Consider the following 13853-nt stretch of genomic DNA (forward strand, 5'->3'; position numbering starts at 1 on the left):
ACGTATCCGGCATTAGATTATCCTGGGGCCGGCGTCGGCACCGGCCATAGCTAGACTAACTAGGGAACTCAGAGGTATCGAATATCCGGAGCTGCCGGGATAGTATTTGATAACGGTCACGGGATATAAACCGGGTAAATAGATGAATAGGGTCCTCTTTCTCTTGCTGAGTTGCCCAGTATCTTGATAATTCATATTCCTTATGGATTCCTATATAAATACGGATTCCTAAGAAGAGGTATACCTCTTCTATAGAGGTCTTTTTCCACTTATACACTCTAGAGTGTCTAGGCTGAGGGCCCTCCTTAGAAATCGGCGCTGTATTTGTCCACCGGACCCACTGCTCAACAAGGCTCCGGGGAACGTATCGAAGGAAAAGATTAATCGGCGTTTGCGGTAAGTCCTGTATTTGCTGGTCCCGGGCCGGTATATCAAAAGGTATAAAGGAGCCGGGCAAGCCAGGCTCAGCCGGAGGCTCATGGGGCCGGACTGTGCTATTATCGTACTTCTCCGGCGTACAGTCGGCAGTACAGCCGACTTCAAGGTCTTCGGGAAGGATCTCAACAAATATACAGCTCCGTACAGAGGTATTGGTAGCTATAGAGGCATCGGAAGCATCAGAATCACTAGAAGACATCGTAACATTGGTTGAAATGATGGTTTTGGTGGTGATAGAAGTCAAAAAAAATATAGGGGTAAATGATGTTTCGTCTTGTACCGATTGAAGTGCGGGGTAAAGGCGGGTATTATTATGGATCCGACTCCGCTGACGTTAAGCAGCAGTCAATGGGATATAGCACCTTTCCTTGCTCGATTCTATTTGGGTTAATACAAGCCACTTTTACCACACTTCATATGCCCATTGCTGCGTGCCATAACTCGTGACAACTTCAGCGTGGATGTACTCCTTGAGGCTTCTAAAATGTGTCTGCATAAGCTAATAAGAGCTAGAGTAAAGGTATCTAGAAATGATATGGGAAAGGAACTCAGATTTCAAGAGCAAGATGATACCTAAACCTTGCTAAAAAAATAAAAAAAGTAAAACCAAACAAAACCAATAAAGGTAATTCTCAATAATACCGCTCCTTCCGACTAACATCTAGCTTCCTCGTATGTGTTGTCTCCTTAAATGCTAGTTGAATATTGCGTTTATCGTCAGACTCCGCTCTCACTACCTTCTCCCACACTTTGTCAGAGGTGACACCAGCCCCAGCAGTCAGATCGTCATCAGTTGGAGGCGGCGTCTTGAGTGCGAGTATGATCAAATCTTGCAAATCTGACCATGGTATCACGCTCAAGACCCGGATTCGCTCTCCACCTGAATTGACCTTCAAAAGCTCCAGCACGTATCCAGTTCCAACTGTCGCGGCGTAGAAGGCAATGATGCCGAGGTAGATCAGCATCATCACCTGGGCAAATTCCAACGTTTTGCGGCCTTGTCCTGAACCGTATCCGTAGCGCTCCGCAGTAAAATTAATCGGTAAAGCTGTGTTGAGCACTTCAGTGAAATCTGCAAAAGTTGTGTTGCGCCAGGTCGTCCTGTCCCTCCACTCATCCTGAAGATGTGTGTTGTTGTGAGGTGTAATTTTGTGAACACCTCCGCGGTAGCCATGTTGCTCGTTCAAGTCGAGATAAGTCACCTCAGTGTCGGTACTGTTTAGCTTGATCCTGGTCCTTTGTTCTAGACTGTTCCGTGCCAGGCCCTCGGCAAGGTAAACCCCAAAGACTTTGGCTAGGAATATTTCTGATGCTGTGTTATTCGCACCATCGACAGGGGCCAAAACTTTCACCTCTTTCCCATTCAGTGTCTCGTCCATGGAAAAGTTGAGGATAATTTGATTGATACCCGAGGTGGTGGCCGTGGCTGAGGTATTCCAGTGTGGGTTGAGCGATCTGAACCAATTCGATCTGAATCTTATGACACGGATATCGTCGTGACTCTTGCTGTGATACATGTCTCTCATGCTTCTGTCGCTGCTAAATGTTGATTGAAGACTGTCACTGATGCTCGGATCCATTGAGAAGTTGGACGGCGCCCAGCTTGCATACAAGCTACAAATATAGACCAAGTTTCTCGATTCCCCCGATGTTGCGTCGGGGATCATTCCGTTCAGGTGCACCACAGTTGAGTTTTCTTTGCCCAAAAAGAAAGTGCTTGAGGCTGAGATGTTTTCGAGGTCTTCGTTGTGCAGCCATGCCGACTCGTTGAACTGCATAGGGGTTTGTTTGGATTGGAGACAATCAGCGTCATCAAAGCAGTTGAGGAACTCAGTTGGAAAGCTGACAGATCCTGGAGTATTCTCCAAGTACCCTTTATCGTGTATCGTACATCTGGATTGTACAAATGGCTGATACAACCCTGTCCCTTCTCCAGTAGGTGAATTGACATTGGCGCCTCCTTTGGCTGTAAGTCGATAGCGCGGCTCGCTGGATAGGGCGCCAACGTCGGAGCTATGGATGAACTTTTGGAAGAGGCCAATACTGGTCATAAGGAAGTGCGATGGGGTTGTGGTAAGCGTTGTCGAGGGGGTGTTGGGCTTGTCGTCGGCTTGCGTGAATACTAAATGGCGCCTGATTTCTGATGATGTGGAGTGAAATGTGAGATTGTTGGTTAAGTCGGTGGCGGCATAGTCCCGTACCCAGCTCGAGATTTCAGAGAACCCGCCAGCTGGACAATAGTCTCGATATACCCCTGCAGGTCCTTGGCATTCCGAGTACTCGCTGAAAGGAGCTTTGAACCATATGGCCTTTCGATTCCACCAGTACAGCAAAGGCGGCTCGATCTTACTGAATGCTGAACTTGTGCCAAATTCATACCAACCCAAGCTAGGCAGGAGTAAAACCGCAGATGCTGGTCCAACGATGGTCGAAAGGATGGTGGCGAAGACAAGGAATCCGGGAAGGAGCATCTCCCCGGGATTTGACTTGTTGAGACCTTGGCGACGGAATGACGAAGTTCTGAGGTAGTTGAGATCGCCGACTCGGTATCCTCCCGTGAGAAAGCCTAACCGTATACCAGTTGTGACGAGACGCCTTCGATACACCGCAAGAGCAATAGAAGATAGTGATGCCACGATGAGTAGTTCGTGTAATTTAGCTACAAACTGGAGCACATTGCTGATGACATCGGTGTCCAGTCGGTAACCGCTGACGAGCGGGCCTATCTCCGGGTACCAGTAGAATTGTATTGATCCAATGAGTAGAACCGCTACAGTTACAAGTATGGCAGGGAGGTGGACGATCCATCCGTTGAAATAGCGTGACCATTCAGTTCGAGTGATGGGTTTGGAGATCTTCGAACCTTCAATGTCGGGCAATCTGGGCCTGGCATCCTGCTTGTCTCGGTGTTGTGCAGGTCCTAGCCCGTCATCGTATTGATCTCGGGGATCTGTCGTAACTTTTGCATATGACCAGTCACTCATCCGCCCGCCGCTCGAGCGCTGAGTTTCTTCGTCAACACTCTTGGTTCGACTGGACAGTAGTGGCCTGTCCCAAGATGTCTCCTCGTCGGTCAGTCGTGACAACGTAGAGATGGGTCGAAGTGACATCTCATAGTGGTCCAGTGGTGGACTGATTGGAAGATCAGGAGATGGTTGGTTGTCGAGTGGAACTCCTCGGCTCCATGCTCTTTGCGACATGCTCTGGAGTCGACGCCGCTCAGCCTCTTGTTGGATTGGATCAATCGCATCGGAAGTAGGTAAGTACCAACAAACGACAGATTTGAGATGCGATCAAGATTTTGAGACTACCGCGGCGCGAGAACGAAAAATGAGAAGGAAGAGCTGAGAGAAGCGGCCATGGAGGGTTGAATTGGGCTCCAGGTTGCTGGTCATAAATACGCAAGAAGTCAAGAAATCATACTCAGCTGCTGCACCGACGGGCCCGTCGATCGGATTTGAGATGACCACCCCCTCAGACCAGGCTAGTCGAGAGTGGATGCACTCACTGTGCAGACGCAGCCTGATGCATTCAAGCCACTGTTTAAATATAGCAAAGAAAAATTTCGGTGCCTACCAAAGCCCCCACGATAAAGGTGAGAATTACGTTAATATCAGCTACTCTTTAGGAAAATGTTAATGTGGTCATGGCCCTCTCAAGCATTGGTAGGTAGATATGAGACTCCCATATCGCAAAAATGCACAAGACCCTAAAGAACCACTCGTAAAAGTAGATTCTAGGCTTCGGCGGATGATGTGAAAAGATAAGGTTTCCATTCTTGTGTTTAATTTCCAAATGCTGTGGAAGAATCTTGCCAACGTGACCGGCGATTTCAAGACTGTCTTCCATATGCCGCAGGGAGAAACGAAGCAGTCAAAAGCCTTTGCAAAACACACCGTGGCACGAGCAGCGTTCACTCGAGATCGCCATATCAATGTAATCAATCAGGCTGTCGTATCGGCAGACAGAAAATGTCTGCCTAATGAACATGGGAAGTACCACCAATCACAACGAAATCACTCAGCCCCAACGCAAGGGTGGTCTTCGGGGACACACATGATGACCCCCAATGTGGCTACCTCGTATGCAGTCAGCATTACCCATACATCAACATTTTGACGAACTAAAAGACCAGCGAGCTGGAACGTCGACTGCCCGTTGGTTCTCGGTATCGGACAATGTACTAGGTAAAAAACTCAAAGTTTCGATAAGGCTCGGGGAGGCGCAGTCCCTGCGGCAAAGGAACATGCAACCAACATCAGCTCTGGAAGTCTGAGCCTTCTCTGTTTCCCGTCAGGTTAGATTGGATAACCACGTGGCAGCTTATGTTATCAAGAAGAGTTTCCAGAGATCCGGTTCTTACTCGATCGATTCAGCAACCCAACAAGAAAGACTTTGGCCAAGGGAATATAAGACAACTAACCCCGTTTCTTTGTGGCTGAATATGGAATGAAACGTTGCTCGGGCTTTAAGTATTTCAGCCAACTTTTGTTCTGTTCATGTCTTTACCTTAAGGTACTTTCATGATATGTCCGTAGCTCAGTATGTGGCTGTGACGACCATAGTACAACCACCCAAGGTCTGTCACAAAAGCGGCACCGTGAATTACGGGCAGCAACCAACGTTATGCACTATTATGACAAGATCCTAATGTCGGCAATATCTCCAGTCATTAGCGGAACTGAAGTTCTATTGAAGATGAATGCATCTCCAGCTTCTCGTCATGGAGGAAGTTGAATATTCAAACTTTCGCTTACTGGCGGTCCGAAACTCTCGCATTGACTCGCATTATGCAAGTAGCTCAGTGTGCCCTGTGCCTTTGTCTTCCGCGTGGCAGCCGGCACTTGCGCTATCCAGCAGATCCCGGATAGAGTTCATGACTTGCAGGCGCTTTATAAGCCGGTTTGGATCAGCATGCCAAGCCTTTTGGCGGCACCTGCACGCCAATAACAAGATCTGTATTAGATGGTGGTCCGATGGATATTGAAACTGTTGGATTCACAGGTGGAAAAGGAAAATACTCGAGTATCGTGGGTAGCAACGATCACCGACTGTAGTGGTGATATTGCTTGTTCTTGTTGTTCTTCTTGAGTGGAAGTCTAACCAGGTGCCAGCGGCGGCAGGAAGTCTGGGGTATACCACCCTCGTGTGGCTGAGCCACACGGACCACCGTGGCTGGAACGGACCGCGGCAGCAACCTCCTGCTGCCTAATGTAGGCCTATTCCAACAGAAACCCAGCGTGGAAAATTGGGATGAGGTCGTTTGCTGCAACATTGAATGCGAGGCGTGCACACCAAGTTGTTTTTCCAAGTTTCATGAAAATTGAGAAGACGCGTGCTGCCACATATCAGGGGACGCGGTGGAAATTCCGCGAAATTTCTCTGCCGTGTCATGCCAAGCCGCCAAATCACAAGTGCGGCAATGCAGCGGATGTTAGAACCGCGCAATAGTTTCACAGAGAGGGAGGGAACAAATTTCAGGTGGTGCCTAAGAGCATCTCTATTCATGCGTCCAAAGACAGGTATATACACTGACGATGCTTTGTTTAACGGGTTGCCTCCAGCCGAAGCTCATCCCCTCGATCAAAGTGCCGAGGGACGATCGTCGAGGCTAACTGATGTACGGTGAATAAGAAACAAAATTGTCCGAACCATGCAAGTACGGGTTATTGGCGGACTTTAAAGCATTCTCTCCGAAATGCTCGACTTCCCCTTAGTCGACCACAACTCAACAGGCCAGCCGTCTGTCTCTGCAGTGATGCTTACATTGGAGTCTTTCAGATCATGGTTTCCACACAACATGAAACCATTTAGTCAACGATGAAGAGGTCGCGGGCGTGGTTGCGGCGCTTCTTGGAGCTGTACAGAGCAGGTCCAGGGATGGGGTAGCTGGTAGCGCCGCTGTAGATGTCAAAGAGAACACCCTTGTCGTTGGCAGTGTACAGGCTGGTTCCAGCAGTGCCAGTGGGGTTGGCGGTACCGCTGCCAGTGATCTCAAGGTTGATGCACTGGGGGTAGAACTGGGCGCCGTTGGCCTGGCCAGCGCTGTGGAGGGCAATGATCTCATGGCGGAGGACGTAGTTGCCGGGGGCAATGTCGCTGGGGATGGCAATCTCCCACTTGAGGTCGTTGCTCAGGAGCTCGTCAGCAGCCCAGGTGCTGCCAGTCAGACCCTTCTCAGCGATCTTGAAGAACTTGAGGTCCGCCTTGGTGGCGCTGGAGCAGTCGCCAGAGCACTTGGCGAGGTAGTCGATGAGGGGACCCTTGTGGGAGTCGGGCCAGGTGTTCCACTTGACGGTGACCTTCTCTCCGGCGGCGACCTTGACGCTGGTCTTTCCGGGAGTGGCGGACTTGTGGCAGATGATGTCGGCCTGGCCGGCGGCGTCGGGGGCGACGAAGCCGAGATCCTGCTGCTGAGCAGCCCAGCCGGGGACAGGGTTCTGGTTGGAGGGAGAGGTGGGGTTGTAGTTGTCAATGGTCTCGCCGCCGGCGGTGATGGTCTCAACGTAGCCGTGGGCAGAGACGGCGGTGGCGCCGACCAGCGCAGCGAGGAAAGCCTTGGTGTACATCTTGAGAGGTTGTGTGGGTTGTTTGTCAAAAACAAGTAGATGAAGTGGTGAAAGAATGGATGAACAGCTCACAGAGCAAAGAATGAATTGGGTCAAAGAAGGGGAGGAGCTGGAGAGCAATGCGGGTGAAGTGAAGGACGAAGTGAGAAGCTTGTTGAGAGAGAGGGGATATTAGCTGGATTCGAGGCGTTTCTTATACTCATGTCCAACACCCATCTGCTCAGATAAAAGTTCAGATGCTGGGCATCCCACATCGTGGAGCAGTGGCCCGACATCCCGTCAAGGGGGAGGAGGGGGTGGACAAACAAGTCCGCAGCTCCATGTCATTCGAAGAGAGCCATATACAGTATAATCCCAGCAAAACCCCTGATCCAAGCCTAAGAAAGACGGTAGAGGTCTCAGAAAACGCCCAAAGTATTGGTATTCTCTTGCAGACAGCTTTGCTTCCGGGCTCCAACTTCTCGCTCTCAGCTTACACGCGAATCGTCGAAGTTACGATTGCGAAGCTCAGCAAGAACCGAGAGGCCTGGTCGTCACTCGATAGACGCCCAAACCCCTGGCTGCCGATCTCCAGCGTCTTCCATTTGGCCCAAACAAGTCTCCCTCCTGTAAAAGGAAAGCTGAGGTCTTGGCGATAACGAATAACGGAGAATGTCCCCCCGTACGCGTGGGCCCGGGCCATTGAGGTTGGCCGCGAAAACATTGGACGGACCACAAAGGCGGAGCGCCGGGACTGGCCACATGGATTACAGAACAATCTATTTCGCACGGGGGCGGTGGGTAACAAAAGTCTCGGCGGGATCGGCGGTCACATCGGGGACGGGGCTCGTGGTTGGGTGAGTCGTCGGAACAGGAACGCGGACGACCGCATTGGTGGGAGCGAGACAGCTCACGGGTCTGATTCTGAGCCTGGGCCATTCTGACAGACCTGGGCGGCAGTCGGGATCATCTACCGGGCGTCCGCATGGGCAGTCCCCCGACGCTTCACATTGAACGTTCGGCCAACGCCTGGTGCCCGCGGTGGCCCCAGCCAGCGGCAATCGAATCTTAAGGAGGCGCCGCATCTATACTTCTAAAGCTTGGCTTAATTCATTTGTTGTTGTCGCATGCTGTGGTGGCACCAACGTCTCGACCGCTTGTTTGCAGCTACTGGTGTTGGTTGTGTTGTTGTTCGAAACATGCACAATACACTCTACTGTGAACTTGTCGAGTCTCAGTTGACATCCCATCGGACCATCAAGTAGAGTTGGCTCAAGACTAGTTAATGAAGTGAGAGCAGCAATACCAAAGTGACGGGAAATCTGGGGGCGTCCGATTTGATCGGCAGTTGCTTGCATGACGCATGAGACGGGCCCGGGGCGTAGTGATGGATAGGGTTGTCTTCTCGCGGACCACTGCTCCGTCTAGGTCTCTTGTGATGATTAATGGACAAGTCGGGAAACCGAGTCAATAGGATCTGTGGAAACCCCAATCTTTTTCGCAAACCCGGCCATCCCTCCGAGGCTTCTTGCAACGTTGTGGCGCTCATGGGCCTCGTCATCAGCTTGCAGACAACTCGAACCGAGTGCTGACGGGTCATGAAACACGGAAAAGACAGGCTTCTCCCTGCCAACAGAGCCCAGCCGACCGACGGGAGAGCACAACTTTAATTAATCTTAATTCTTGGCGCTGCTCTTTATAGGTCCGAGCTCTACTTTTCCTGTCCGAGGATCGTGGGAGAAATCCACGTTGCGCAATCAATTCGGATGCAAGCGAACAAGGAACGACATGTCCAGCCCCAATCCAGATGAAAAGGGATGAAACAAAAGCGGCCGAAACAAGAAAAGGAGTCTTACAGTGTGATGACGTAACGACAGAGTTCATTCCAACTCTTATGCTTAAAATTTTGATCATGGAGATTTATGAAGTAAAATTTGATTCTCTGCCAACTTAGTTCTTGTGGAGTTTACAGAGTTCCACTGTGGACGCTCGCTACTTGTGTCCATAATTTGTCGATGCATTCAAGTAGCGCTGCTCCAAAATGTTTGCAACATGAAAGAGGCATCGTGACTCGCGGGGCTTGACATCTTAGCTGTTCAGTTGTACTCGTACTTCGCCGACCTCGGGTCTTCTAGAATTCCGTTGGCTCCATTATCTATGGTAAGTGGAGGGATTTGTCCGTGATGTGTGGTTCGCCAGGTGTCCAATGGTTATGGACTCAATTGGCTGAGCCTTCGCAAGCGACAAGCCACAGTTTGTCCAACACGAGAATCCCATCATGCCACCCAGCGTTTACGACGAGCTTCTCCTAACTATGACATTTGTTCCAATACTTAACAGGTTAGCACTGACGCCTGACTCAGAGCCCATGGCTACTCCGTGAACCCCTTGCACAATATCCCAAGCTAGAGTTTTCTCACGATGTTAACTCAAAAGCAGCTTCGCTTCACTGATCCCGGAATTGATGCGGTCGCATTTTCAATCACCGAAGCCAAGACAATAGACGTCCAAGAACTGGGATCGAGCCACCACGGGGCTTCCCTACAAAGGTCGGATTGAGAGCGAAAAGACGAGTCATTCTTACATTGCCAAGAGGTTGGCTCAATACCAAGTCCGGAGTTCCGTTTTGTAATTCAGATACCGCTTTGCGTAATAGTAGCTTCTCAATGCCATCATACAATTCACAAAAGCAGGGACAACGTATTTGTTGGTTGAAGCGTTAAATCTTCGTTTATCCGCAGTATACGGGCTCAGTAGTAAAGACTGACAAGAACGCCCTCTGGCCTGGAACGAAATGACAACTAGGCCAAGGAATAGTTCCCAGCATCCATCAAAGAAGCCCCCCAACTTTGCATCCTCGTGCCTGTTTCGATTCACGTCGGCATTTGAGTTCCTTTTCATCGTCCCATCGCCAAAAGAGACCGGACACTTAGCAGCCAGCGTAGATAGACTGGGCGAAGAGGGCTAAAGAGCAACGTTAGCATTCCAACTAGCCAAGATTTATGAAGCCAACAGGGACACAAGACTCAAACTTACTGTAAGTGTCAGCGTGGTTGAGGTTCTGAGCAGCTGTCAAGCTGCGGACGAAGTTGTATCCGTATCCGTTGTAGTCAGAGGTACCCTTGATCTGAGTCAGGTGCGTCATCTCGTGAACGATACTATTTTGGTCAGCGTCACTTTCAGTTCGCTAGAGCCATAGAAACTTACGTAGTCTGTTGGTCCTGAGCATGGCAAGTTGAAGAGGCCGCAGACATGGTGAAGAAGGTGGGGCCTGTCAGAGTTGGGTTTTCGTTAGATCTTGGTGGACTGACGAGAACTACGGGACTGGTTTAAACAGAGCTAGAGACTTACAGTTGACCATGTACGACTGAGACGGAAGAGTGTATGCGATGACGTTGCTGGAGCAGGCGCCGTAGACATCGCTGCAATACTGGCGAGAGACACCAGAAGTAGTGCTGCCGCACTCTGAGACAATTCTGCCAAAGACAGCAGCAACGGTGTTGCGGGTAGCAGTGGTAGAGGACTTGAAGTACTCAGTCATGCGGGCAGCCGGACCAGAGGCAGCAGCTGAGGACGCGGCAACGGCAAGGGAGCGGCAGCGGGTGATGGCGTTGACCTATATCCGGCAAGTTAGTTCGGAACGGAGCCGGGCCAGAAGTGGGCCCCGGACCGAAGATGGTCCGTGCTCTGGCCGGAGCGGGAAGGAGGGACTTACAGTGGCAGTGCGGCGAGTGCCGGTGCAGTCAGCCTGTACGGCCGTGCGCTTCTCAATGAAGGCGTTGCGGACGGAGGCAGCCTCATCGCCGTTGACCTCAGTCTTGATGCTGTTGCTGCTGAAGGGGACAGCGCCGGCAATGTCGGTCGAGTCGGCATCGGCGTAGAGGAAAGAGCCCTGGGTGACGATCTCGACGGCGCCGCCGGTGCTAAGGTCGTGGAGCTCGGCAGCATCGAACTCTACCTCAACAGTCTCGCCAGCAGCGACGATCTGGAAAGCCTCCTCGGTCAGACCGGAAGTAGCAATTTGCAGACGGATGCCATCAAAGTCGATCTTGTTGCCTACAGTGCTCCGTGTCAGCATAAGCCCAGCCTTGAATTTACTTGAAGAGGTTTACCGGCAGCAAAAACCTCGACCTTCTCAACGGGAGCCTTGTCAAGGAAGGTGCCTGTCTTGAACAGCTTGATGGCAGAGTCGCCAGTGTTGGTAAGGGCAGCCTTGACACCGGAGTTGCCAATAGCCTCAAGCTTGACGTCAAGAGGGGACGTGTCACGCTTGGCCATGTCAACATTGACGGCGCTGGCCAAGGTGGCCAGCAGAGAAACACCGATTGAGAACTTCATGGTGAATGCAGAAACCGGGAGCGCAAGAGCAGAGGCTGTCGATGAGGATAGGGTTGTGGATAGTGAGATCAGAAAATCCTCTTGGTTTAAAGGTCGAACCACATCTCTTTATAGTTTACCTCCGAGTTCGTCTATGGTTCTCTGCTGATTATCTCCCCGCACTGCTTGTCGATGAACTTGCATTAAAGTCCCATCATGTCTGAGCTAAGGAGAAAAACGAAGATAGAACGTCGCCCAGACTGCCTAGACGGACATGGGACTAAAGAACCGAAGGTACAACAGGCAAGCCTAACCGATGCCAAGGGAGCTGATATCAACAAGGATGGTAGTTAAGACTTTCTGCAACCGTTCACTAGATAGAGATTAGACCTCATCTAATGTGAGCATCCAGAGTGCCAGACAGCCCTGCCTATCACAACCCCGCATTGGTCGAGGATATCATGACACTACCTTACCTTACATGTAGACACCATACGACACCGAAACGGCATTTATCTTAGTTGATATCTTTCCGGGGCTCTATTGCTATTGCAGGCTCTCAAAATTGATCAACATGAACATCATTATCCTCGTGTTCTTGCGTGAGCTATTCCATCTTGCATGTGGTGTCATCCTAGTACCAGCCTTCGCACGGGGCCCGGGGAAAGCGCCAGAGCTATAGAAGTGATAGAAGCAGCAAGATCTCGCGATTACGACTCAAATCTATCAACTAGGAGATCATTAGCCGGGACCCCGGACGGAGTATCCCGCCGCTGTTAATACCTTGCCGTGACCAGTCCGCAAAATCAGGGGCTCTTCGCGTTCGGTAGTCCAACCCAAGTTACGAGCGGCCAATGGGATTACAACAAGACTGCAACCGAACCTGATGATCGTTGATGCCCACAATCAACGTCAAGCGCGGCCTCCAATGAAGCATTGCCAAACATTGGATGCCAAGGTACTGCCAAGTGCACAAGCCGGAGACTAGCTCGAGGGAGGAAGGAGAAAAATATGGATGAAACCTCGACTTCTTCGCCCGCTGCCAGTGCTGTCGCTACATTTCTGGACTTAACAAACTTTGACCATGGGAAAGTCATCAAATGGCTGACATGTATGGAACAACATCTCTTCCGACCAATGATGATGGGAACGCAGTATGCAGCTTGATGACTTCGGTTACCAGATAGGAGAATTATGTGGACAGCGGTGGAGCTTGCTACTTTTGAGTTATCGCCCCAGGGTTGCATTTGGCCTGCGAGACTGTGAGCTGTTGACCGAAAAAGGGAGCTGCCAATACGTGATCGGTAAGCTCGGTACCTTAAAGCCATTAAGGTAGCTTTGCCGAGAAAGCAACCATGCGTGTGCCGACTGGCTGCGACTTCAACAGGCTCGACTTCCGACATTTCCCAGACTGCATTTAACTCCCATTAACGATTCTTTACGCGTGTTCAGTGCATAATATTGGCTAGCTGACCCATCAGCAAAAGGTGAAATAAATTATCCGCAACCAGCAGACCATGTTGGGTTTCTCCCCATCTAGTAGCCGGGAAACAATAACAGACCTTCCTTCTTTGGCCCGGCTGTTGAGGTGCGAGTTGCACAGCAAGCCACTGGAAACCAAACTAGCCTCTAGGCGCGATACGTGGAGACTGCAGCTCATTTCTTATTGTCTCTTGGCTTCTGCTTGGCTTCCTCTTGGCGATAAATACCTCCACTTCCGCCCTCGACTCGACCATTCTCCCCGCGGGCAAATCGCTTTCCCGGAAAGCCAAGCCCAACAACGCCGAGAGGTTCTAGAGGCTTTCTGTGCTGTCCAGCTCGTATTCTGCAAAACCGCCCCCTCCATGACGTGAAGGCTCATGCTTGTGCATCGGAGAGACACACATCAAAAGAAGAAGGTCTCTTGGGGATTCTGGAAGCGAGCTGTCTACTGCCATTTCATGAGCTGATTACCTTACTTCGATAAGCCTATGTGGCGATAAGTCAGTATTGGCTGCTTTTCTTGGCGGACTATGGTAATGATGCAGGTTGAAGATGGTGTTCGTGACGTTAACGCCATTCCTGATCAGACACTTGGCGATGATTTGCCTCTGTAAAAGTCTAATGAGATCGCACATCTAAAAGGGCTGGGAGAAGGATCTTCCGGGCATGACGCTGATAGACTCGGCTTAGCTCTCAGTTCTGTACTATAAGGTACCTGTAAGTAGGAAAGAGTTCACTTGAACCATGGCTGATATTGGATAAACGTAGCTTGGAGCTCGTGTACAACATATGAAAGAGAAGATATAAAGAACATCTCGCTTGCTGTTTGATTAGATCAATAGCCCTAAAGATGTTGCCATGTCGTTTCACAACCACTGCTGTGCTGCGTGCACCAGTGTTAGTTCTTTCCTATGAACGATATTATAAGATTCTCTAGAGCAGAAGATGAGGCTCTCTCAGTGGAAATACTGGTAGGATTGTCTGGATTCCTGTTTTGATTGATGTGGAAGGTGCATGTGCTTTTGATTGTCTTAACTATTATAAGGCGAGCTACGCCTGCACACTTGG

At 50.5% G+C, this 13853-nt stretch overlaps 4 protein-coding genes across 4 annotated transcripts; all 4 read right to left on the reverse strand.

The window, feature by feature from the left end:
• Positions 1 to 891: 891 nt before the first annotated feature.
• On the reverse strand, positions 892 to 3914 carry BDP81DRAFT_434945 (uncharacterized protein). The gene has a single exon (XM_060591005.1). The coding sequence runs from the start codon at positions 3636 to 3638 to the stop codon at positions 1071 to 1073; it is 2568 nt and encodes an 855-aa protein (XP_060442074.1). The 5' UTR covers positions 3639 to 3914; the 3' UTR covers positions 892 to 1070.
• Positions 3915 to 6248: 2334 nt separating this feature from the next.
• On the reverse strand, positions 6249 to 7007 carry BDP81DRAFT_397353 (family 61 glycosyl hydrolase; the record flags this gene model as incomplete). The annotated part of the gene is made up of 1 exon (XM_060588312.1): positions 6249 to 7007. The coding sequence occupies one exon, from the start codon at positions 7005 to 7007 to the stop codon at positions 6249 to 6251; it is 759 nt and encodes a 252-aa protein (XP_060442075.1).
• BDP81DRAFT_434950 (uncharacterized protein) lies at positions 6923 to 7458 on the reverse strand. Its single transcript, XM_060591006.1, has one exon. It carries the CDS (start codon positions 7280 to 7282, stop codon positions 7100 to 7102), a length of 183 nt encoding a protein of 60 aa, XP_060442076.1. The 5' UTR covers positions 7283 to 7458; the 3' UTR covers positions 6923 to 7099.
• Positions 7459 to 9780: 2322 nt separating this feature from the next.
• On the reverse strand, positions 9781 to 11324 carry BDP81DRAFT_495913 (deuterolysin metalloprotease; the record flags this gene model as incomplete). The annotated part of the gene is made up of 6 exons (XM_060595418.1): positions 9781 to 9950; positions 10023 to 10144; positions 10194 to 10302; positions 10338 to 10602; positions 10702 to 11042; positions 11099 to 11324. 6 exons carry the CDS (start codon positions 11322 to 11324, stop codon positions 9916 to 9918), a joined length of 1098 nt encoding a protein of 365 aa, XP_060442077.1. The 3' UTR covers positions 9781 to 9915.
• Between the last annotated feature and the right edge of the window lie 2529 nt (positions 11325 to 13853).

This window comes from Colletotrichum phormii (genome assembly GCF_030913505.1).
Source record: "Colletotrichum phormii strain CBS 102054 chromosome Unknown BDP81scaffold_18, whole genome shotgun sequence".
In the NCBI taxonomy this organism is placed as follows: Eukaryota; Fungi; Ascomycota; class Sordariomycetes; order Glomerellales; family Glomerellaceae; genus Colletotrichum; species Colletotrichum phormii.